The sequence below is a fragment of the Agelaius tricolor genome, unplaced genomic scaffold (assembly GCF_023055355.1).
Source record: "Agelaius tricolor isolate 1412-34295 unplaced genomic scaffold, bAgeTri1.0.p SCAF_3, whole genome shotgun sequence".
NCBI classification, from domain to species: domain Eukaryota; kingdom Metazoa; phylum Chordata; class Aves; order Passeriformes; family Icteridae; genus Agelaius; species Agelaius tricolor.
Genome location: NW_027269263.1, coordinates 60571667 through 60598253, shown reverse-complemented (window position 1 = coordinate 60598253; position 26587 = coordinate 60571667). Strand labels below are relative to the sequence as shown.

Here is a 26587-nt window from a genome sequence, read left to right as displayed (position 1 = left end):
ACAGGGAATCAGGAGCTAGAGGCCTGTTGCTATAAGATGGTTTTTGTACATTCTTTTGTGACTAGATATCTGCATAGTAATGAAAAACCATTATATGAAACACATAGCTTTGGGAGTAGTATGTGCACTGTTTATACAGCAGCACTAAAAAACAAAGTGGTAAATAGATGCAGAAATAGAAGAAGCTCAAGAGAACAATGGCAAGGTTCATTCAATCACTGGATATCTGGACAATTCCAGGTTATTTCCCTACTATCACATTCATCATTATGGCAGAGAGGCAAGTCTGGGAGTTCCATCTTTTGATAAAATTTAGTGCATTTTGCCAGTCTGCTAATCATCAAATTCCTTTCTTCATATTAATTGTCATTATATTCCTTTTTAAGAATTCTACCATATGCTCAGCACAAAGCATAGTCCTTGAAATTTACTCCAGGGTAAAGACACTAAATAGAGACAGCAAGCAGTGGAAACAGTGACTGGGTAACTAAACACTTAGTACCACTACTAAAGTTGCTGAAGTTGTTATGGGCATCCAGAGAATGGAGTCCGTGAAGGATTTAAATGAGGGAAAGGGAAGTGATGATGAATCTGAGAAGGAACAAGTGCATGAGCAGTGAGTAGGCTACAGCTGGGAGGTATGAGGTGGAATCTGCATCAACAGGAGGAGAGCCAAGTGTAGATGTACCCCAAATGCAGATAGAAAAGAAACAAACACAGAGACCCTAGAAACTGGATATAAAGAAATAAAAATAAAATAGTTCAAACAAATGGCACTGCGAAAAGAACATGTGAATTTAAAGTATAAATGAACATGTTCATAAAGAATATCTATATAGCAGTAATTTTTTGAACTATGGATTATTTCATGGCAGAAGCCACTTCATTATGTTTTTATGTAATTAAAGATGGCTAAGGCTAGATTCTGAAAAGCTTAATACATTTAAGTACTGTCTTATTCTCATGCCCTGTGCTGACTGAAGCTATATTAGCACAAATAATAATGGCATTATTCCTGCTTACATTAGGAAATGAGCATTTTTCAGGCTGACTGTATAAAGCAAAATCTACCCCCTTTTTGTGGGTTTAAAATCTTTTCAGCCCTCCAATAAATTTAAAAAAAAATAACTATGATAATTATTTTGCCAACTTTTTTATATTGATCTCCACAAACTTTATGAGAAAACAATCAAAGCTACTATGAAATTGGATCTGTTTTTCAGTAGCCTTTTTATGCTACATTTTATCTAGCATTTTTAGTCCATTTCAGACTTCTAATAATAATATAATGATTTTCTGTGGGGCAGATTTGTTTCCTGGAGCATTGCTTCTATTTTCAGTTTATAAAAGACAGTACACAACATATGTATGGCTTCCAATACTGTTTTCTAGGAAAAGAAAGAATGTGCTAAGAATTCCAGATAAACCCATCTAAAAGAAATATTTGCAAGAAAAATGAGTTATGTTTTGAACATTCATTTTAAAAAAATAAATTGTACTTCTTAGTGCTTCCTCAACAAATGATGTGTAGTTGGAATACTTTAACTCCTAAGGAGAATAATAGATCCTGGAGGATTATTATTTAAATGCTTTTTTCAACAGAAAATAATTTAAACCTAAATTATAATAGTCTGATTCAGAGCCACATTCAGTTTGGATTTGCAAAGGATTTAGTAAGTGTTAGGGGACACTACTGATTCAGCTGATAAACTGCATTTATTGGGACAGCATTATTGGGTACTATTATTAAATGTTTTTGTGTCAATTACTAGGATGCTCATTAGTTTGGTCATTTCTATAAAAGTAGAATAATAAATACACAAGATAACTTTTTGGTGACCTGAATGATAATGCATATATTCTTGCTTTGCTTGTGCCTAGACCAAAATTTTAAATAGCCTCTCCTTAGTTGCATTTCCATAAAACCAGCACATTTGAGCTGTTCTTACTTAAGATTTTTTGTCATATCATCTGTGTTTCTTGTAATTTATATATCACTTATAAAAATTGCTGATCAGCTATTTTTAAATGTAGATTTTATTGCACATGATACACCACTTATCCACCAGTGAAGCTCATATTGCACTAGTGAAGTAAACCTTCATTAGCTATTCTAGTATCCAGAAGAGACCGTTTTTCTTTCCTTTCAGTGCCTTTCTGTGCTTAAAATTTTCTTTTGCTATTTTAAAGGAACTGTGAGCTAAATCCCACTGGAAACAGTGTGATTACTCCTCTCATGTAGTAGCTAGGCAACTGGCAAGGAAATCTTTTGCACACATAGAAGCACTTGTCCTTTTTCTGATTTTGGGGAAGAAGAGTATGAGGAGCCAGTGTGCAGCAGGGATTTAGCAGTGAAGTGAGCAGAGAGGTGATCTTCCTGTTGAGTTACAGCCATAATGAATTTATACAGATACCTATACCAAACCTCAAGAGAGGATTTCTTGAGAGAAACACAGCCACGATTGCCAGTTGGTTCCCTTTCTCTCAGGCTAGCAAAATTATAGGTACCTATTGATAGATTATAGAGGCTTTAGAAAGAAATATATGTTAGAAATATGTCAGCAAACTTTGATGACATATAGGTCATCAATACCTTGGAAAAATGCTGTTGCTGTTACTTTTCACAGTGCCTTTTTATATTTGCTCATCTTGGCTTTCTAGAACCTGATATACTCCATTTCTGGAATGGTGCTATGGAGCTTCCTTCAAGAGCAGAAAACAAAATAAATAACTTACCAGGATGCATAGCATTCAGATTGAAAGAATTCAACTGTATCAGCTGAAAACACTGCATGATTTTATTGTTACTTTTTCAAATAAGTAACTTCTTATGTTTGTTGTATCACAGGTACAGGAATGGCTGTGCTTAAACTGCCAGACCCAAAGGGCAATGTCAGGACAACTTGGAGATATGGGCAAGGTGCCACTTCTGAAAACAGGCCCTTCACAACCAACATCCAAAGCACCTGCTCCTCCTCAGAAACGTCCTGTGCCTGCTGTCTCCCATTCCCCTCAGAAGACTTCCACACCGCCCACTCCAGCAGCAGCAAAGCCAAAAGAAGAACCAGGCGTTCAGAAGGAAGCTCCGAAACTTCAGAGATTGGAAAAAACATTGTCAGCTGATAAAATCCAGCAAGGAATTCAAAAGGAAGATGCAAAACCTAAACAGGGAAAACTTGTCAAGACACCCTCAGCTGATAAAATCCAGCTTGCTTCTCAGAAGGAGGACCCAAGGATTCAGCAAACAAAATTGACAAAGACAGCCTCCTATGACAGAGTTTTGCAGGAAGTTCAGGAGGAGGATAAAAAACTTCAAGAAGCAAAGCTGGCAAAAACATCCTCAGCTGACAAAATTTTGCATAGAGTTCAGAAGGAAGACATAAAACTTCAAGAGGCAAAATTGGCAAAGGTACCTTCAGCTGACAAAATTTTACAGGGAATTCAGAAAGAAGACCCAAAACTCCAACAGATGAAAATGGCAAAGGCACTGTCAGCTGACAAAATCCAACCTGCAGCTCAGAGGGAAGATACAAAACTTCAGGAGGTAAAATTGCCAAAGGCAGCTTCAGTTGATAAAATCCAACATGGAATTCAGAAAGATATAAAACTTCAACATGAAAAATTAAAGAAAACTTCATCGGTGGATAAAATCCAAGAGGAAGGTCAAAAAGAAGAAACAAAACTTCAGCGAGGGAAACTCTCTAAGACACCTTCAGCAGATAAAATTCCTACAACAACTGCAGACCAAAAGATCCCCCTAAGCACATTGGAAGAAGATAAAGAAACTGTGCTCCCAGAAAAGAGCACACCACACCCAGAAGACAAAAAGGCAGAAATTACAGCTGAGATTAAAGACCATGGTGCTGAAGAGAAAGCAGAAGTTGAAGCACCTTATAAGGGACTGCAGGCTAAGGAGCAAGAAGATGTTAAGAAAGAGGATTTGACAACTGGGATTTCACAAGAGGTTTTGAAAGCTGAAAAAGCTCAGGAAGCAGAAATTCCTGTTCAAACAGCACCTTTGCCAGGAGCCGAGCACGTGGAAGCAGTGCGAGAAAAAATAGTAAGTGTTTTTCTCCCTCCCAATTCTCTCTCTCCACCTTAGAATCTGATCCTTGCAGACCCTCTCCTTCCTGTTTTACTGTTATTCTCTTTACAAAATGATTCAAAATGATAAAACCAATGACTCCCATTGAGTGAAAGTTTCACCAGTTAGTCCTATGCTCTACATGCACATTTCAAGGTTACTTGTCTGTTTTTAAGTCTCAAGCAGTTAAGCATTTGAAACTAAGGCAAAGCTCCTGTTCAATAATTTTTCCAATATTTCAGATTTATTTACCTTGATCTCTTGACTCTTCAGACCTCAAAGATTAATTGTTGAAATTGGAGTGTTTTCACAGTTCTCAATCTCAAAAGGGAATACTCTGAGAGAGTAACATGTACAGTGCTTTGCAATAACAAAATATAATATAAATTTTAGGAATACTTTGTGATGCCTGAACATGGTTCATGAAAGTATGTAATCTTTACATCTTTTTACTATTTAATTGCTTTATCTCATATAGATAAGTACATTCAGGTAGGGTACTTGTGGGCTCTCAAGTCAGAGGAATGGGTGAGTTTATAATAGCATGTACTAGAGGTCATTTTATCAGCTGAAAAGAATAGCATGCACAATTTGTTGAGAAATGAAAAGTTAAGGGGTTTTGTATCAGCACTGCAAATGAGGTGCTGATTATTATGTTATGAAAGTAGTGTGTTATGAGGGTATATTGTAAACCCAGGGTAACCCCGACAAAGGGAAGAAATGATGCATCTGACTCCATGGACATCAGAAGGCTAATTGATTACTTTATTATACTATATTATTCTATACTATATTACAATAGATTTAAACTGAAACTGCACAAGCACTCAACTCCACAAAATCTTGTGACTGTCTCCTGACAGTCCCAACACACGCACATGTGGATGCAATCGGTCACCTCAGCTAAGCAATCTCCAGAACACCTCCCACATGAGCACAACACGAGGAGCAACAAATGAGATAAGAATTGTTTTTTCTTTTTCTGAGGTTCCTTGCTGGGATTCCCAGAAAATATCCTTGGGAAGCTGAGCCTTGCTTTTCTCTGTGAAGAGAAATGCAGCCACAAGAGTAGGAGTAGCCTTAGGGGAAGAATTTAACCTTTGCCAGAATTATGTTTTCAAATAATCCTAGTCAAAAAGATCAAGGATTTGGTTGATTTTATTTTATGTATTTCCTGGTGATAATTAAGATATCTGGACAGAAAAATATTCTAATTCAGAAATTTTGCTTTGGAAAATACTATTTTTATGAACCAAGTCTCCTGTCTGAAATAAACTCCTATCACATGTTATGTTTACTGCTCTTGATCATATCAAGAGTTATGGTGTATGACTGTACTGAATTATGCTTAGAGTAACATAGCCAGAAATTCTACCTTTTGGACCAAACAAAAAGATGATCTTGGAAAATCCTATTTCAAATTGTTCAGTATTAAAAATAAAGAAGGTTTCTCACCTAGCTTGTGCTTAGTAAAATTAACTCTGATTTATTTTTAATTTTTCTTTATTGAAGTACTTCAGTGTTGTCTGTGCTGTTCATCAAACATTGCTAGACACAGCTCTTCCCAAGGGAGGATGTGATAAAAGTGGAAGAGGTGATGCCAATTTAGATATCACACGTTGCTTCCATTTCACTAGGTAAAAGACAACATGTACACATTAAAGAATATAATTTACATGTATTTCAGGGCGGAATTATATGGAGGATTTCAGCTAGGTATATTTTTAATTAGGGATACAAGGAAAAACCTTTCTGCACTTGACAAACTACTGTCATTTTATATTCAATTCTGTGGAAATGGTAGTTACTAACTCTTCCAGCTTTCCAATAGTAGATAAGCAATTTTTGCTATCTTGTTTTTCACTTAAAAAAAAAAAGAAAAGGCAGCAATAAGTCCCTGAAGCCATGAAAAGGCTAAAGTTCTGATTCAGTACAAACAGTAGAATAATCCATGGGAAATCATAGAATCATAGAATGCTTTGTATTGGGAAGGACCTTAAAGTTCATCTGATTGCAACCCCTCTGCCATGGGCAGGGACACCTTCCACTAGACCTGGTGGCTCAAAGCCCCATCCATCCCAGCCTTGTGCACTTCCCTGGATGGGACATCCACATCTTCTCTGGGCAACCTGTGCCAGTGATTCACCACCTTCATAATAAACAATTCCTTCTAAATATCTAACCTAAATTTGCCCTCAGTAAGTGTGAAGCTGTTTTGCTTTATCCTGTCCATGCTCTTATAAATATTCTCACTCTATCCTTTTTGTAGACTCCTTTCAGGCTCAGGGCAAATCACAGATATCAATTGAATTTAGAGCTCTGGTATCCTAAAAAAAATAAAAAATGACTTCAAGATTCAAACATTTTTAGATGTTTGAGTCTCAAAGTGTGATTTAAGGAATCATAAAGCCTTTTTTTTTTTCTTCAAAGCATTTTTTCAATAATATTTTGAAATATCTTCAAATTGTTTTTAAAGAATAAACTGACTGCTCATGTTTTACAGAAACTGACTTTCCCTGAGAAACTGTGTGATAATATTGACTATTGACATAGCAATAGCAGTTTGTTGTTCTAACAAGGATGCCTAGAAATCTTGGAGGTTTAACACATGCAGTTTGTCAGTAGCTCATTGCCATCTTGTAAACTCACAAATTTATACAGAGGTAGTTCAGCATATCTGTATGAACCCATTACTATTTTGTCAATTGGCATACATTTGCAATGTATTTAATATAAATGTATATGTACCCTTATTACAACCTTCTTCTGATTACTAAGGAATGATCACATGCTTCAGTTGAGTAATTGGATAAATATTAATATTTTGTTGATTGGCATCATTATTATAACACATGCCACAAAACACAGCCCAGAGAGATAGAAAAAGGAGCATAAAGTTGTCTGTAAGCAGTTTTTCTGGATACAAATAAAATGCTTCATTTTGAAAATATAAAATTGGAATGTATATTATGGAGCTTAGTCAACCATGTTTCTTTTCCACTTTGTGAAACCTTTTTTTTTTTTTTTTAATAATATAGATATCTTTATCTCCTCTATAAAAAACCCAACATTTTAAAAATTATGAGTTCCTTTGCAAAATAAAATTTCTGTCTTCTGCAACAGAATATAATCTTGCTAGCTAGAAATAATTTTTTCTAAAAAAATTTTTTTTCTTTTAACCATATTTTTCTTTTAATAAATTTCTTTAGTTTGGTAACTGATGGAACTTTTTCATAGAATCATAGAATCTTTAAGGTTGAAGAAGACCTCTAAGATCATGAAGCCATTAGCTCAGCATTACCACTTTCACCACTGAAACATGTGCACAAGTACCACATCCAGTTGTTTTTTGAACCACAAGCTTTATATTTTCAAATAAGAATAATAAAAATGAGGAAGAGTACAAAAAATAATATTTATAAAGCTAAAAATTCTAATACAAAATACTTGTAAAATTAATTGATTCTGGCATCACAGAAATGCCACAGGAATAGCACAATTACAGTTGAAATTAGATCATTTTTTACATTAGTTAGAGAGGGTGCATTTGCTGTTTTTAAAGTCTTATCCAGACTGCAGATTTTACAAATCTCTTTCTTCCTCATTTCTCAAGAAGTTTCTCTCATCAATGTCTGTATCAGAGCTAAATTTGTCCAGTATTAAAAAAACACGGTAGGCAAACTCAGAGGAAATGCCATTGAAGTATTCAGAAAAGCCCAGTATTGCAACATGTGCCAAAGTACTTCCTAATTTACAAGAGAAAAAAAAGGATTTTTTATTTAAATGCATTTTTTCAGTCTCAAAGAGTTGTGGAATATATATATGATCTTTATCAACATTGTTTTGGCAATATTTTGTCATTCATCTAAAAATATTATGTTTATGATATGTTTGCAAGTTTAACAATGATGCTGTCTTTGTGGATGTGATAGCCAGTACCACAGAAAATAAGCTATCTGTCCTTAAACAATAGATGTAGCTAGTGGCAATATCCTAAGTCTCACATTACACAAAATAGGGAATAAAAGCCCAGAGGTTTTTCTTGTAAGTATTGCTTATTGTAAGTTACATGCATATTGATCTCAAAACATGATATAAAGGATAATTTTTGCATGTACCATGGTGCAGGCAGTGATACAAACAAAAAACATTAGAAAATATATTGATATTTTGGTAACCTTTTAAAAGAAAGTTAGATTTTTCTCATCCTTTTTATTTGTAGTGAGAAATGAAGTCTGTCCTCAATATTGATCTTTTTCTCCTCCTTACTATACCAACAGCAGACTTTCTCACATTCAGTTTTCTGGGATTCATAGCAGTCATTTATGTCATTCCCTGAGGTTCAGCACCAGGGTGGGCAACAGCTGCCATCTCCTCTGGTTAGGTCACAGGAGTTATTAGATATTGGACTCAGCTGCAAGGAGAATGGCTGGAGCTGTTCCATGACCAGTTGTTCTCTACCTTTTTCTGTGCTTAACTGTTGAGTCGATGCCTTCTGTCTCTGCTTTGCAACTGACGGTATCACATCATCTTGGAGAGCCAAGGTCTGAAAGGTTCACTTTCACAGGATGGATTCTGTCCATCAGCTCCTGGGAAACCTTCTGAGCTTGAGCAATGTTTGCATTTTTCAGTAGCTCATCTAAATTGATCATAATGAGTTTTGTTGGGTGTCCCTTCATAAGTGTGAACATACCGGTCATAAATGAAAAAATGACAATCAAGTGTCAGGTGAAGTTTTAGTGAGGAGCATGCTATTTATAGAGGGGAAAACAGTTTGATTTTAATGATAAATGTATTTTTGAAACACAGCAAAATAAATTTCCCTTAAGAACTTTCTTCTTTAATAAAGAGAAAAAAAATGTAAATATAACATGCAAAACCTGAAATTTTTACTTTTGCTTCATTGCTGACTTTTTGTAAAGACCATACATAATTCTGTCCTTAAGGGCTAGAGAATATCCAAGACTAGATTCTTCAGAATTTGAGAGCTGTAGGCTTCAAATAGTGATGCCTTTCCAAAGATCTTGTAAGAATTGCAGGTTTCTCCATGTTTATGTATTAATCACAGCTTTACCATTCAAGAAGTCCTTAGAAATATTTGTTTTCACATTGGATTTTTATTTGCAATGGATTTTGCTGTGACATCAGATATTTGAATTTGCAATATTGGTTATAATGTTGATAATCTTGATAATATAAACTGAAAATGCAGTTTATATTCAAAGTAATATCTGATTTTGCAAACCATTTAATAAATCACTCCTGTGAATGATGATTAATTAATAAAATATTAATTAGTATGCACTGTAATAATAATATAAATATTTGATACTAATATAAATATTAGTGTTTGAGCGTAGGATTATGTTCAAAGTGATATGGCTAAAAGCAAGAACACATAACTTAAATGTATATAAAACCTAAACCTGATTGGTTATAAAAAGTAACATCACTGACTATAAAAAATAGTTGGGTTTTGATATTTTGACCCTAATTGTAACTTTAGTGTGAATAAACTTTGAAAATACTTGTAGTTCATAGCAACTTGAGTGTAAATGTAATTTAACATTATAATTAACACTCAGGATAATTTTTCTAGTATATTTATTCCACAGTATTTTTAACTACTTTTCAAGTAATTCTGTTACCAATGAAGATCATAAATTAAACCTTTAAAAAATGGTTTGCTCTACTTCAGAAATCACTGACTTAGATTAGCAAAGTTGGTAAATATGACCTATTATTGAGAGCCCTAACAAAAATAAAGATCACATCATATTATTAAAATCATGAAACTTTGAGATGCTTGTTCTCAAATTGCCAGTGGATTTGGGGACACTTCCTAAAATTGTCAGCCCAGAGCAGAGCTATGGTGACCTGTATTTTGGAAAGTGAACGGTGTTTTAGCTGAACAATGAGGTACTTTCACTAAGTACACAGAATTTCACAGCTGCGAGAAGCAGGAGTGAAACTGGTCCAGAAATACTTTCTGTAGGATATTTTTAGTATTTTTGTTATTTATAGAAGGAGATAGAGATGCTTGTCGGTCAGAATGAGGTAGAAGAATCTGGAATGTCAAAGGGTGTTTCATTAGGGATGAGAAGGAAAACATTGGTTCTGATGCTCAGTCAGGAACGCCTGCCTTGTTTGCTTCCTTTAATCAATGGCTGACCATCGTGCTTTCCTCCCTGCAATTACACTGCCCCTACCAGCAGCTTGCTCAGCACTACCAATTTACCAAAAAACTTATTTTTTATGAGGTACTCAAAAAATAGTTGTACAGTGCCCAGTTGTAGGGGACATTCCAATATGTGGGGACATTCCAGATGTCACTAAATCATGCTTCACTGCTCTATGTATTCTGTTGCATGTTGAAATGTGGAATACTTCAATCAACAAAATCAAATAATGAGTGCAAAACTTAACACATTTCTAGATAATTATAAAATGTTGAATGGGAAAAGAAAGGAGCAGACTCCAGAAATTCTGCAGACATTTGTCAAGCTATATTACTTTGTATTGAAAACCATGTAGACAGCTTTGAAACATAGTAAATAAAATCTTCAAATAAATAAACCCCTGGGCAAGTTGTCCCATGAATGTGTGATCAAATGGCAGGTTATCATTACTAAGTGTTCTTAAAAAAATTAAATTTTATATTGAAAAGAGAAGTTCATCTTGAAACTAGCAAAATCAGTTGCCAGTGTGGACAGCCATACAAAGCTTCGTTAGAATCAATGCAAAAAATCAAAATTTGAGGCATTTTTTGTTTTATTCTAATAGCTTTGAATAGCAAAATTAGTGTTCAGTCTTCATCTGAGGCGTGAACTCATCCTTTAGAAAAAAAAATCACTTGTTAATTGCCAGGAGACATTAAGAATTTATATATAAATATATACACACGCGTTATGTATTTATTTTTTTAGGAAAAGGAGGATGACAAATCAGACACATCAAGCTCTCAGCAACAGAAAAGTCCACAAGGTCTGAGTGACACCGGGTATTCTTCTGACGGGATATCAAGTTCACTTGGTGAAATTCCAAGTCATATCCCCACTGATGAAAAGGATTTACACAAAGAAATTTGTAAAAAAGATGCCATTTCACAAGAAAGTCCACCAAGCCCCTCAGATCTAGCTAAATTGGAAAGTACTGTACTCTCAATTTTAGAAGCTCAGGCAAGCACTCTTTCTGATGAAAAATCTGCAAAAAGCAAAGAGATTTCAGAAACATATGGTGAACAGACAAAGGATCAACTTAAAACAAAGCCTTTGCCCATCACTGCAGAATCTTACAGTTCAGATGAGGAAGACTTAAAAGCTATCAAAGAAGGTGAAGGAACCATTGTAGAAGAGGGCAAAGGAACAGCTTCCTCCCAGGCAGAGTACAAGGAAGAGCATGAAGGAGATGACATATCAGCAAGAAGGCAACAACGCTATGACTCTGTGGAGGACAGCAGTGAGAGTGAAAACTCACCTGTCCCAAGGAGAAAAAGAAGAACTAGTGTTGGTTCTTCAAGCAGTGATGAGTACAAACGAGATGACAGCCAGGGATCAGGTGATGAGGAAGACTTCATTAGAAAACAGATTATAGAGATGAGTGCTGATGAAGATGCTTCAGGTTCCGAAGATGATGAATTCATTAGAAATCAACTCAAAGAGATCAGTGCAGCTGAAAGCCAAAAGAAAGAAGAAGTGAAAAGCAAAGCCAAAGGAACAGCTGGAAAGCACAGAAGAATGACACGGAAAAGTAGCGCAGGCTATGATGAGGATGCAGGGAGAAGACATTCATGGCATGATGACGATGATGAGACTTTTGATGAAAGCCCAGAGCCAAAATACAGGGAAAGTAAAAGTCAAGACAGTGAAGAACTTGCAGTATCTGGAGGAGGAGGCCTTCGACGTTTCAAAACAATAGAACTAAACAGTACAATAACAAACAAATATTCTGAAGTATCTGAACCACAAAAAGGTATTTTATATTTTGATGAAGAGCCTGAGCTAGAGATGGAGAGTCTTACAGATTCACCAGAAGATAGATCTAGAGGAGAAGGATCTTCTAGTTTACATGCTTCTAGCTTCACACCAGGTACATCTCCTACTTCAGTGTCATCACTTGATGAAGACAGTGACAGTAGTCCTAGTCACAAAAAGCTGGGAGGGGAGAGCAAACAACAGCGCAAAGCAAGGCATCGGACACATGGTCCTCTTCTTCCCACTATTGAAGATTCTTCAGAAGAAGAAGAACTAAGGGAAGAGGAAGAACTGCTAAAGGAACAAGAGAAACAACGCGAATTAGAACAGCAACAAAGAAAAAGTTCTAGCAAAAAATCCAAAAAGGACAAGGATGAGCTTAGAGCCCAGAGAAGAAGGGAACGTCCAAAGACTCCACCAAGTAATCTTTCTCCCATTGAAGATGCATCTCCAACAGAAGAATTACGACAGGCTGCAGAAATGGAAGAACTGCACAGGTCCTCTTGTTCTGAATATTCACCCAGCATTGAGTCAGAACCTGAAGGTTTTGAAATCAGCCCAGAAAAAATAATAGAAGTGCAAAAAGTTTACAAATTGCCTACTGCCGTCTCTCTATACTCACCAACAGATGAACAACCAACTGGACTTCCAAAAGAAGACAGTGGTCAAAAGACATTGAAAAGTGCTGAAGAGGTATATGAGGAGATGATGCATAAGTCCAAATCATTTCAAATGTCAAATGAAAAAGATGAAGTATTTGAAAAAGAATCTTTATATGGTGGAATGCTAATAGAGGATTATATTTATGAATCTTTAGTAGAGGATACTTACAATGGAACTATTGATACTAGTCTTGTTATGAGACAAGATGAGAGCAGTGAATATATACAACAGAGAGGAAAAGAGAAAAAGCCAAGAGCTTCAGAACAGGTCTATGGTGAACCACAGAAAGTTAGTGATCTAGAGAAAGACTACTATAGTGTTGAGACTTTACATACTATTGTGCCTCAAGAAGATATCGTTTCTAGTTCTTACATTATCCCAGAAAGTCATGAAATAATTGTATTAGACAGCACAGTAACTTCCACCATGGAGGAAAAGCATTTGTTAGATGCAGAAGCTGCTTATGAAGAGCTTATGAAAAGGCAGAAAATGCAGCTAACCCCAGGGTCTAGTCCAACACAACCAGCTTCAGATTTCATTCCCACATCTGATACAAAGGTGTCTGGAGGTGGAGAAATAGTAGATAGTACATCGTTAACATCAAGCACTACTTCAGCAATCTCAGATGTGTCACCTGTCAGTAGCACAACACTTTCTATCCCAGATGTTAAAATAACACAGCATTTCACAGCAGAGGAAATTGAAGATGAATACTTAACAGATTATGCCAGAGAAATTCAAGAAATAATTTCTCATGAAACATCAATATTGACCTACTCTGAGACATCAGAAGGTGCTGCATCAGTTTTACCTTCTGATACAGCTTCCTTAACATCATCTACATCTTCAGTTTCTACCACAGATAGTTCCTCACCCATAGATAGTGCAACCACAGGATTTGTAGGTCCATCAGATGGTGTAAGTAAACCAGCAGATTCTGAAGGTGTCAGGATAGTAACACAGGTTCCCTTAACATCTGCAAAAGAGTACTCTGAAGTGAGCATGCCTTATGAATCTATTGTCGGAGCCACTAAAAAACCATCTCTTGAATCAGATGCAGAGAGTGTGGAGCAAACTGCAGTTTGTTTGCCTGAAAGTGCACCTTTAGTTGTGGCAACTACAGTTACAAAATCCAAGGAATATGCAGCTGACATCATTACCTTTGATACATCCAAAGCAGAGAAGGAAGCAGCTAGAAAAATTAAAAGTACGGTAGAGGCTGGCAGTGTCAAAATTCGTCATGAAGAGCCACACAAAGAATTGGGTGTTGATATGACAAGGATTGATTTGACTAATGCTGCATCTGAGCAACCACCTATATGTGTAGCACCAGTACCAGTTACAGAGCCTGCATCAGAAACATCCTCTGTACTCATTCACAGTGTTGTAAGTAAGACCAGCATGGTCTCTGTGCCTTCCTCAGCTCCTGCTGTTTCAGCCAAAGTATTCTCTCTTTTTAGAAGCTCTTCTTTGGATTCTTCTGCTCATCCTTCTCCACCCCCACCTCCTCCTCCTCCACCACCTCCTCCACCACCATTACCACCACCACCTATTTTACCCAAGCCAGCCATTTATCCCAAAAAGAAGCCACAGATTAAGGCTCCAGCGGCAACAGCTCCCACAGTGATACCTCCAGTCACAAGTGTTCCAACACTAGAGTCCACAGCTGTTCTAAAGGATCATGTGGTACCTATCACTAAAACATACACCCCAACACCACCTCCTGTACCACCCAAACCATCCTCCATTCCAGCAGGGCTTGTTTTCAGTCACAGGACACCTGAAGTAACTAAACCACCAATTGCTCCTAAACCAGCAATTCCTCCACTCCCAATAGCTGTTCATAAGCCAGCAGAAACACAGCCCAAACCAGTAAGCTTGGCATTGACTTCAAGTATGACTCTGAATTTGGTAACCACAGCTGAATACAAAATACCGTCCCCCACTTCCCCTTTGTCTCCACACTCTAACAAATCTTCACCAAGGTTGGCAAAACCCTCACAGGAAACCTATGTTGTCATCACATTGCCATCTGAGCCTGGAACTCCCACTGAAGCTATAACTAGCCAGGCTGTTACCAGCTGGCCTTTAGAAGCACCTTCTAAAGAACAGATTCCCCAACCTATGCAACCAGTTTTTACTACATCCATGAAAACTCTGGATATTCAAAATATGGCAGGTCAGAGTATGTATATTTCAGGTGCACTTCAAGCTATTCCTGTGACAACACAATCAACTTTTGAAAAAATACCTAGTTCAAAACCAGAAGTAGTCACAACAGACATAACCAAGACCACAGTGTCTGTGGTTAAGGGTCCAGTGCCTGGTTATGGTTTAGGTAGTGTTGCTATTACTATACCTCCAGAGCCACTACATATTGTAGACCAGCCCAGATACAGAGAGAATGGAAGATTCCATCCTTTGGGCGATGTCATCGACCTTCGCACTTTAACTAAGATGGACATTGAAATGAGGGACAGCTGTATGGATCTCTCTGCTGTTTCCATGGATGTAAGAAGGCAAATGCCAGCAAGTGACACAGGTGGACGGCCAGTAAGTACTGTCCAGCCATCCATAATAAATCTTAGCACTGCATGTGTTGCTGATGCTTCTCTGCCTGCAGTCACTGAGACAGTGACTGTAATGACTTGCACTGCCACTGTGAGCTACACCACCAGCACAGACAGCCTTGTGGATCTGGGGCACGCCATGACAACGCCGCTGCAGCTAACAACATCAAAACATTTCGAGCCTGCATACAGAGTAACAGGCAGCCAGGCCTTCTCTGTAGGTAGAGATGAAGTGCCAATAAATTTATCACTAGGTACTTCAACACAGGCAGTGACATGGGCTACTACAAAGCCTGTTACTGTACCACCTGTTGGGGTTACAAATGGTTGGACTGATCTCTCCACTTCTCAGGAGCCAGTAGAGAGTGGAGCAGTTGACCTTAGCACTACAAAATCCCACAGAACAGTGGTAACAATGGATGAAACTGCTTCAGGTATCATAACAACAGTAATAGAAGATGATGAAAAGCCTGTAGATCTGACTGCAGGGAGAAGAGCTGTCTGCTGTGATATGGTTTATAAATTGCCATTTGGTAGGAGCTGTACAGCACAGCAGCCTTCTACTACACTTCCTGAAGATCGCTTTGGCTACAGAGATGACCATTATCAGTATGATCGTTCAGGGTCATACGGCTACCGAGGAATTGGAGGTATGAAACCATCTATGTCTGACACAAATTTATCAGAAGCTGGACTATTTGCATACAGAAGCAAGAATAGCTTTGATTATCGAGTTGGGGCAACTGATACAGCAGTAGATCTTACTTCTGGAAGAGTAACTACAGGTCAGTATGACACAGCAGCAGATCTTTCTTTGAAATATAATTTTGATGTTCCTCACCTCATTTCAGGATAATTTTTTTATTGTTTTTTTTCTCCTCCTTCTGTTATTTTGTTTTCTTTTGGACAGTGTGACAAATTATTCCGGATTACACGTGTTTTTCATTTCTTCATTTTACGTATGTGTTTGCACAGAGGTGCCTGCATGTGCCTGCATGTTCAGAAATGCTGTTTCCTTCACATCTAAAGTAGATCATTAACCTGAAGATTTGCATGCAGTTTCCCCTTCCCATTTATTTCATCAAGATGGGATGACTTTCAGAATCCGCAAAGCAGCATTCTTTTGTGGGACTGGACTGTAACTTTGCCCTGTAATTTCAGGTGAGGTTATGGATTACTCAAGCAAGACTACAGGTCCATATCCAGAGACTCGGCAGATTTCTGGCCTCGGGCTCAGTACACCACAGTATTCCCAAGCAAGAATGGTCTCCACTGTGGGTTCCCAGTTTGGCGTTGGAAGTGTTTTAAGATCATCCAATGGTGTTGTTTATTCTTCAGTAGCAACTCCAATCCCATCCACATTTGCCATCACCACACAACCCGGTTCTATTTTCAGTACAAGTGTCAGAGATCTACCTACTCTCCAAACAATTGACTCAGTGCCCTCTTTATCAACTTTGCAACAGACTCAACCACTCCCAAGATCATATAGTTTCTTGACGACTGTGGCAGCTGAAAAAGATAAGGCAATTACTGCCATTGGTGTGGAGACGGGGTTACCACCTCATTCTATAGAAACTATTACCACTGAGCCAACCAGCTTGATACCTGCTTTAACTACAGCATCTGAAGTTTATACAGATGTAATTGATGATGAGGTTGCCCTTCTCATTGCCCCTGAAGAAGGGAAACAGCAGCAGCTTGATTTGGAGCGGGAACTTCTTGAGCTTGAGAAAATTAAGCAGCAGCGCTTTGCAGAAGAGCTGGAATGGGAACGTCAGGAAATTCAAAGATTTAGGGAACAAGAAAAGTTTATGGTGCAAAAAAAGCTTGAGGAGTTGCAATCCATGAAACATCATCTCTTATTTCAGCAGGAGGAGGAACGACAAGCTCAGTTTATGATGAGACAAGAGACACTAGCCCAGCAGCAGTTGCAGCTTGAACAATTCCAACAACTTCAACAACAGCTCCACCAGCAGTTAGAGGAGCAAAAACTTCGTCAAATATATCAGTATGGTTATGACCCTTCAGGAACTGGGTCACCACAAACTACCACAGAACAAACACTTTTGGAAGGACAGTATGCAAGCACAGAAAATGGTCAATTTTGGCCTACCGATGACACAACCACTACAGCTTCAGGAGTGCTGGGTATTGAAATTCCACAAAGTCAAGCATGGTATACAGTTCAGTCTGATGGCATTACCCAATACATACCCAGGTCTGGTATCCTAAGCTCAGTTTCAGAAATGTCTCTTAAGGACATTGATGTTAGAGAGGAGAAGCAATTGAAAAAGAGAAGTTCTATGCCAAAATTACGTGGTCCCTATGAGGAGTTTGAGGAGACCCTGGAAGAGCCCCGGTGTTTCAAAAAAATAGTGGACAGTGGAGTGCAAACTGATGATGAAGATGGAGCAGAAAGAGGTTACACCAACAGGAGACGGAGATCTAAGAAGAGTGTTGATACAAGTGTTCAGACCGATGATGAAGATCAAGATGAATGGGATCTTTCCAGCAGATCCAGACGGAAGCCTCGTGTAGGGAAGTTCAGTGAGAGCACCCCTGAGGCAGACAAAGCCAAACCATTCTCCAAGGTATCTAGTATTGCAGTTCAGACAGTGGCAGAGATTTCTGTGCAAACAGAACCTGTAGGAACAATAAGAACACCTTCAATCAGGGCCCGATGGGATGCTAAGGTTGAAATCATAAAGCATATTTCAGCTCCAGAAAAGACATACAAAGGAGAAAGTCTGGGATGTCAAACAGAGACAGCAGCAGACACTCAAAGTCCCCAATATCTGTCAGCTTCATCTCCTCAGAAAGATAAAAAACGTCCAACACCATTAGAGATAGGTTACACATCCCACCTTCGCCCAGACTCCACATTACAGGTAGTCCCTTCCCCTCCCAAATCTCCCAAAGTTCTCTATTCACCCATTTCACCCGTTTCACCCAGCAAAGTTATAGAGTCAGCATTTGTACCTTATGAAAAACCCATGACTGATGACATCAGCCCTCAGAAGATGCTGCATGCTGACATGGCCAAGGTTCCTCCATCAAGCCCAAAGACAGCAAAGATGATGCAACGCTCTATGTCTGATCCTAAGCCCCTGAGTCCCACAGCAGAAGACAGTTCCAGAGCTCAGTTTCAGTACACTGAGGGTTTTATGGTAAGAAGTATTTGCTTGCTTTTTTTTTTTTATAATATGCATTCTACAGCTATCAGTACAGCATGAGGACAGACACACTCATTTCCAATACATGTGTATGTAGTCTTTTTGCACACCTTGCTGAAAAGTCAAGAGGAATATCTGCTGTCTAAAGCAATGGTTCGTTCATTCACTGCTTTGCCAGGAACAAAGAAGCCCATACTACTAATAATCAGGAATTAACACAAGAAGTTAATTTTCAGAATTTGGATGGCATTTTATGCTTTATATGGCAATTCATTGCCAGTGTAGGTGTTACTAGCAATGCTTCAGAAAATTGAAAGCATTTCCTTTTTAATCATACAACATCCAACTCTTGTGGCACAGTCTATAGTGCATTTACCATGAAGGCATGTGCCTTCTGAGAGGCAGATAACACCAGATTTATAATTGCCTTAGTTAGTTGTCCTTTTGGACCCTCATGAGGTTTCTTAGCCATGTGTGATTCTGTGGATAATCTTCTGTCCCAGTGTGTACATCTTTTATCTTTCTCAGACCAAGAGGTCTCATATTAAAAATCTATTTTTAATTTGTTTGTTTTGTATAAGGAAGATTATCAGGAAGTTATACAAGTTTTGAGGACTGTTTCTTATAGGGGTCAGAGGAGGCTGACTTCAGTAGGATCAAAATTTTAATTTCTGCAGTATTTCTTTTCCTTGAGAAATAAGATTTCATATTTGGGAATCAGATTGATATTTATAAATAAGAGGAATAAGTCTTGGCAAAAAAGAAAAAAAAAGTACCTTTAAAATATAATATGTCCTTGGCTGTCCTTTTATCATTCCCTTCTGTCAGTTGATACATCAGTATCTTTTCAGAATTCTGGAAGAGTTGCCATTCAGCAATATTTATTTTTTATGTTCAGTTATCTGTGAATAGCAGTGATTAGTACAGACTGGATAGGATAAAGAGGGTTTGTTCTCTCTGTTTGATAATTTGTAGTGGCTTTCAAATACAACATTATCAGGTTATACCCTCCACGGCTCCCACTGTAAGTAGTTCCTGCAGCTTCACGTATTTGTGCAGTATTAAATGCTTCCCATGCTGTTACTGCTTGGAAAACAGTACTTGGAAGTTTCAAGGGAAAGCCATAGTTATGGCATTGGTGCTCTGTATAAACATCATTCACTAATGAATGATAAGCATGGTGGGAGAAACTAGCATGAGCACTAAATTTTATGTAGAGGATTTGGAACAGCATCTTGAAAAAGGTTGCTCATGGATTGTAAGAAAGTGTTGGGTCCTTCTTAATAATGGAGAGTAGATATAATACTGTAAAATATTATAATTGTAAAAGTATAGTAAAACTATTTCTGAGAACGAATTATTCAGTTCACTTATTTCACAGATACACATATATATTTGATATAAATGGTATCCTTCTATGATGGATGATGAATTCTACAAACAACTCATTGTTTAAAGGTCTTTACAGTGGAGTTGAACACATACATTATTCTTTAATGAGACATGAAAACAAAGAGCTTGTACACCATTGTTTCTTCTTGTACCAACATGTTCTCTACGCTTTTGCCTTGAGCCCAACCAGCAATGAGCTATATGGTTTCCACTAGTGTGCAGCTATCAGGCTGCAAATAGCCCATGTCTCAAAGTAGTTGCAGCCTAAATAAAGGAGTGGGACATTTTTATGGAAGGTAGGGTGCAAGTAGACAAACACAAGAAAGTTAAAAAAACTTCCATGAGTAAAAAGTGGACTGCATTAACCTGGCCACAGATTAGAGGGTGAGGAAGCTGCTCTGCAAATTTCCCATGACCATCATGGCTGACTTCAGCTTTGATGCTATGTCAAGAATTAAGCTTTTTATTCTCTGATGGAGTTTTGTTCATAATGTGTCTGAGTTTCAGATAGCTTATGCTGAGGTCAGGTACATGAAGTTTAAAGGAGGAAAAAAGGCACATGACCAACAAGAAAGAAAATATTTACAGTGATCCTTGAAGAATATAATTGACTGACCTCATCAGCATCTGGAAACAGTGGCATAAATTGCTTTTGCAGTTTCTATATCAGTTTCAGTTCTCAATTATTCATTCAAGTTATGTTATGAAGGAGAGTTCTACAGTACAAGATCTAAATTATCTAGTTTCCACAAGACTTACAGTATTCCCTCCAGCATGTCCATTTGTTATACCATGGGTTTAGGGCTGCATCATCTTGAAGCACAGGAAAGACTGGACAGTGATTTCTTTTATACATTTTATCACATTCAAAAGTTCAGTGAAAGCATGCACACAGTGTCATTGTTGGCAAAGTGTAAACCTTGTTGACATTTTTTCAACTATAGGCCACATGGTGTTGCTATATTTAAGTTTAAATATAGGATCACTTTTGGACTATCCTTCTAAGTGTGGAAGTAAGATGCTGCCTTAACTTCGAAATATTTTTGGCACTGGAACTGTTTTTTATTCATTCTTTGTATGTACAGTGCCCACAGCAGCTAAGCCTTGTTAATTCTCTGTGCATGCTTTTGTGCCTCCTGACACAGAGTTTCTAATTTCCTAGTTAAAAAATGGAAAGGTAGAAGGGGACAGTTATGTCATTCAAAAGAGTGAAGTTCAGTATGGAAAAACTTCCAAAACAGCTCACTCTGAAAAAGAGAATTTACTAGAGCTGAACATAAAAGAATAAAATGGAAATGAAAGATTGATCTTTCACTACCTTAAGGAAATTGAATGTGTATATGAATATTTTTTGCATGGATGAATATCCTATCACTTTTTTAATAGCTCATGAATCAGGGTTATGTCTTTGTCTGCATTCATAAACATTTCAGGTGAAAAGGGTATTCATGTCTATGATTCACAGACATTTTTTTCATAACAATTGAGCAAAAAAAGTTGATCCTTACACAATTGGTGGGACTAAAAGAGTAAGAATAAAACTGATCTCTTTTGAAGATTTACAGTGAAATGATAACGTTTCTCAGACAGTGCCCTTTCATCGGTCATGCACTTCTTCCAATAGAAAATGGTTTTTTTACAACATTTCAGGGAAGGATGTTATGGAGACTCTGACTAAGATGATTAAATATGTCTTAGAACTGTTGCTTTAAATATGATTGCCTTCTTTAAGGCAGCTTGAAGAGGAAATCATTACAACATCATTACTAATCTAGTAAAAGTGAAATGCTGAAAATTAACCTGCTAGCTAATCACATAATAAAAACATACAGGTAATATTACTTTATTACTTTCAGTGGTGTCACATTTAATTTTCTGACAACAGAAATTTTTCTGTGTGGTTATGTTATAATTCCACTTGATGGTCTGTTATAGTCATTGTCTCTGTGTGAACACTAGAAAGAATTTAGATGGTGCCTTCCTATTCATCCAAAGAAAAAGTATTGCTTGCCACTCTGTCTGCTTTTGTAGTTCCTCTGTGCTGTCCATTAGTGATATATATTAGCAATCAGTAGAGCTGAGTCAAGAAAAAATTAAAATTGTAAATTGTCAGCAGCAGAAAAAGTTGTGAAAGCCACCCATTAGAACTGACATTTTGCAAAGACACCAAATTTTGCTGTTTTGTGAGCTTTGTGTCTCTTGCACTCCCTGTGGCAATGAGCTCCCCAGCACTGATTTTATTAGACTGTCCAGCATGGTAGGGTTCAATAGGGTGAATAGCCATAGGAATGGTTTCCATGAGAGCACCAGGAGCTGTCAATAGAGTCTGGAAGTGAAGATTGCAATTCATCCATTCAGCAGCCACAAAAAAATTGTGAGTACCTGTCTAACATAATAAGGGAACGGCTTTACACCAGTGTGCCACAGAATCAAGTCACATGCCAGTCACAGTCATCTTTGGCACTTGTACAGATTGCATATGTGTAATTAAAGATGGGAGTTGTCTTCCTTTTGCCTTTGGATGCAAAATGTCTGTTCAGCTAAAATGAGGCGAATTGCAGAAGATCTTGCACATGACCTGTCACACACATAAAGCATCCCCAGCTAAGCAATGCACAGACTCAGCAGAAGTGTTTGTATTCGTGAAACTGATGCAAAGACACATCTGTCAACAGCCTGTCAGCTTTAGGGTAGAAACTGTACATTTAAGCTTCAACACTTAGAGTAAATCCTATCAATATGTTTATTAAGAGAGACTTTTCTTGACATTTTCATCTGGTGTGATTTACCATCCTTGTAAGGGAAAAACAAATCAAGTCTTCATAATGTAGTTAAACAAAAAGTAATTATTTCAAGTGAAATCCCCCAAAATGTGTCTTTATTTACATAAGAAATGCAAGATTTCTTCTATTGCTATATTAAGAGCACAATTATACTGAGTTTAGGAGTGGAATTTATTTTAGATGGCTTTATTAACACATTAATGTGTATCACCTTCTGTGGTATTTGGAAGTTCTCAACTTTAAAACTAGAAGGTTAAAACTTCATGATTTCACAGAATCACAGAATGGTGTGTGTTGAAAGGGACTTCAATATTCATCTAGTTCCAACTTTCCCTGCCACCAGGGACACCTTTCACTACACCAGGATGCTCCAATCCACATCCTACCTGGCCTTAAATATTTGCAGGGAGATGGGGAATCCACAAGTGACTTTTGCAGTGTCAGACGTGCTGCACACGTGAGCACTGAAAAGGGAAAACAAGGTATTTGTTCCCAGTAGAATTAAGACCTTCCATCTATCACATCCATGATCTGATTTTTGCTTGTTTATTCAGGACTAAGCTGATCACCAGACTTGTAGTTCAGCAAGGAGTGTTCTCCATGGATAATGAATAGAGAGAAAAAGGCAGGGATAATTACCCTGTTTGAAGGTGGATATTTCTGTTTGCTCAGGTTCCTCAGAAGCAGGGAGTAGGTTCATTTCTTAATATCATGCCAGAATGACAGGTATCAGAATTCTTATACTGCTGAAGCACAAGACATAGGTGTTTCCCTTGGTTTCTTTTTATCTGAGCTTAATTCCAGCTAACAGAGGTTGGTACTTTGTTATGTTTCTTTTAGTTACTGTAAAATATTCAGAAGTGATTTTTGGTCTGAGACATAGACGGTCACATCATTGTACTGCAAAAGCCTTAATTCAATGATTTTTAATTTTCCATCTTAGTTCTATGATTCAGCCCAGAAAAAGGGAATAACATTTTGGTTTCTGCAAAATATGTACTTTGTATAAAGGAAGAATTATCTTTTAGCAGAAACAGCTGCTGTTTGTGTTTCAGTACAGATGGGTGTTGAGTGAGGAACCATCTTTGGTAGTATCTAAATTTTTAAATTTTTATTTTTTTAGCTTTGCTTCTAAGTGACATCACTGGGCTGTGGTTTAATGAAAATTCTCCAGACACTGGTGGCAACTGGTCCTTCATTTTGAGCATGCATGAACCAGTCCTAAAGAATGATCTGGAAGAAGTCTGATTTGCATAATTCATATGGCTTCCATGCAGGAATGCCTGGAAGTTGTGATAATACACATAACAACTGAGGCCTTACAGGCCCTACACTTAGACCTGAATGCTGATCCGTTGCTTATAGATTGGAAATCTTGTCTTGAGCCTGAATTCAGGCCAAGAAGTTGTAGATTTTCCCCACCAATTTTCTTTTGTGCTTTAATATTGTCAAATACTTTCTTTGTGTGCTTCAAGCAAATTCACTGGGACCTGAGTTACAAAGACAGTCTCTGTCACATTTAGAAACAATTCCCAACAATCTTATCCATGTGTAAATAATAAAATAGGATCTATCTTTTCCTTTAACCATGTGGTTTTAGCAAGATTTATTTTTTTTTTTTGCACCAGTGGTCTAAATTATTTACTATTTAGAGTCCTATTAACATTCCAAGCTACTGTTTCCTGTGAAGTATTTCCTATATATATCCTTTGGAATAACATTTATGTGACTGAAGCTTCTTTTTTTCCATCTGTCAGGTCTTCCAAAGAGATAGAATATCCCAAATTTAGGCAACATGTCATATTAACATTACTTTCTAAAGCACATTTAACTGGGTCAGTCTTTTCTGCCTGATACTTTTGTATTCATTGGTTTCACACCTTCTCTATTCAACCAAGGGACGTTCATGCATAATAGAAAATCATTATAGTGTTCACTCTTTTTCCTTAACACTCTTTTATAAAGCACGAGATTTATGGCAAAGTTGACAAAGAGCCCTGGTTTTATGTCACTTGGGCCTTTTCTAACCTGCTTTCAGCTTATCCATCTTCCTCTCAAGCTGGCTCCTATATAGACATTAAGGAAATCATCCCTGGCTACAATTGCCATCCCTGTCTTTTTTCTTCCAGAAATACAAAAAAAACCCAGAGGTACAATAGTATCTCTATGTTCACTTCTGGTTCACTTGGTTACTGTGGTTATCTATTTTTAGAATACTTGGAATATTTGGTGTGGAAATAGGTAAATATCATGTTCCTTGTTTTAAAGTAATAAATACTGGATATAAATTTATACAGTGGAACCAAGCAGGCTCAGAAGAAAGACAGAGGGGCACATACCCATGAGCAAATTTTGGCCTACTTCAGCTCTGTTTTGCTTCAGACCTTCATCTCCTCTCAAGCCAGAGATTACTGTAGTTAGCATGAATAGGAGGGTAAAAGTTCTACCAGTGGAATTGTCTGACTGAAATAAAAAAAGAGGATTTCTTTCACATGCTCTCCTGATAATTCTGGCTTCCTGCATTTTATTCTGTCTACAGTTTAATGAGCCATCTTTGAAGCTCTGAAAACTATACTGGTAAAATAAATGCAAATTCTCCAAAAGGAGCAGAAGAACAATGTGTATAAAATCTTTGTTAGAAAGAAAGTGCTATCTGTGCTTTATTAGCAAGTTGTTTGGTGCAGTAGAAGCTGAATAACAGATCAAATTAGCTGATGTAAATTATCTGCTGTACTGCATTTTTGTCCAAAATGAGCCAGTCATGGATTTGGACTGGTTTTCCCTGCTGGGATTTGAGCCCATTTGAGTTACACTTAGGACAGAGCTTCCTACTGAGTTTCTCCTGAAGAAGGCTAATTTGCTTATAGTAATTTCTATTTTATTTTTAGCATATGAGATGCTAAAAATTTTAAAACTCTACATTATTCCCTTAGGAAAGATATGAAAAATATTTGTTGAGCTAGATATACCCCATAAAATCACCCCAAAAAATAAAAATTACAAAAGGATGTAATTACAAAAGGAAGGTAGTCCAGTAATCTTTGAGCTAGGTGTGTTCATGTTTGTAATACTCTTCACAGCATTATTAGCTTCATAAATTCATACCAGATCTCTGAAGGTTTGCTGCTTATCTATGGAAATCCTGACTAGACCAGATCCTCTTGTGCTATCAGTGTTTAAAAATGCAATGTGTGCTAATAGCAACTATTTGTTTGTTTGCTTGTTTCTTAGTTTTTAAATTAATAGGGCTTGCCAATGTTAATTCTAACTTTACTTTTATTCTGAGGCTCAAAATCCTTCTAATCAGGCATTGCTTTTCTGAGACAGTGATTTCATATTAAAAATAATTTGTTAAGATAGACACATGGTTTTGCATATTATTGCTGCAAGATCAAATCCCATTATTAAATATTAAGAAAAATAGTCCCTTCTGGTGCACTTCTTTACATTCTTACTCCAACACAACATTGTTGCTAAGCTAATTCTTTTTCAATGATTTTTAAATGGAAGTTTTCTTTCTATCTGCCAGCTGGAAGTGTATATCTTAGGTCAATATGGTCACTGTCAAACAGGAAAACAGTTTCAAGTGTATCAAACAGGGACTTGTCCTAGACTTTACTCTTTAATAATTTAATTTGCAATTTAAAGTATGAAGAAATGACTCATAGCATTTTTAGACTGCTATAGGAAATACAATTACTTTGGAAAGCAGAATTGCAATTCAGAGCAATGTTCCAAAATTTCAATAATGATACAGACACTACAGGTAAAGAAGAAAAAAAAAAAAAAAGAAAACAAAACAAAACAGGAATATTGCTGATTAGGCAATAGCAGAAGTGAAAATGGTCCAGTGTACCAGTAAATGTTCAGATGTAATATGAGTTAAAAATATCAAGTGCTTGCAGGAAAGGTAGTGGTGTTTTGGGAAGTACTGACAAGCGATGCC

At 37.2% G+C, this 26587-nt stretch overlaps 1 protein-coding gene across 9 annotated transcripts in view; it reads left to right on the top strand.

Annotated features, from left to right (window-relative positions):
• Window positions 1–26587, top strand: part of PCLO (piccolo presynaptic cytomatrix protein) — a 323553-nt gene that overhangs the window by 137504 nt on the left and 159462 nt on the right. For 8 of the 9 annotated variants that reach the window (XM_071424028.1, XM_071424025.1, XM_071424027.1 and 5 more), the window contains exons 4-6: window positions 2849–4060; window positions 11011–16075; window positions 16452–18460. In XM_071424028.1, coding sequence (XP_071280129.1) covers window positions 2849–4060; window positions 11011–16075; window positions 16452–18460 — 8286 coding nt within the window. The remainder of the gene's footprint in view (window positions 1–2848; window positions 4061–11010; window positions 16076–16451; window positions 18461–26587) is intronic. The other variant, XM_071424030.1, reaches the window with a different exon arrangement.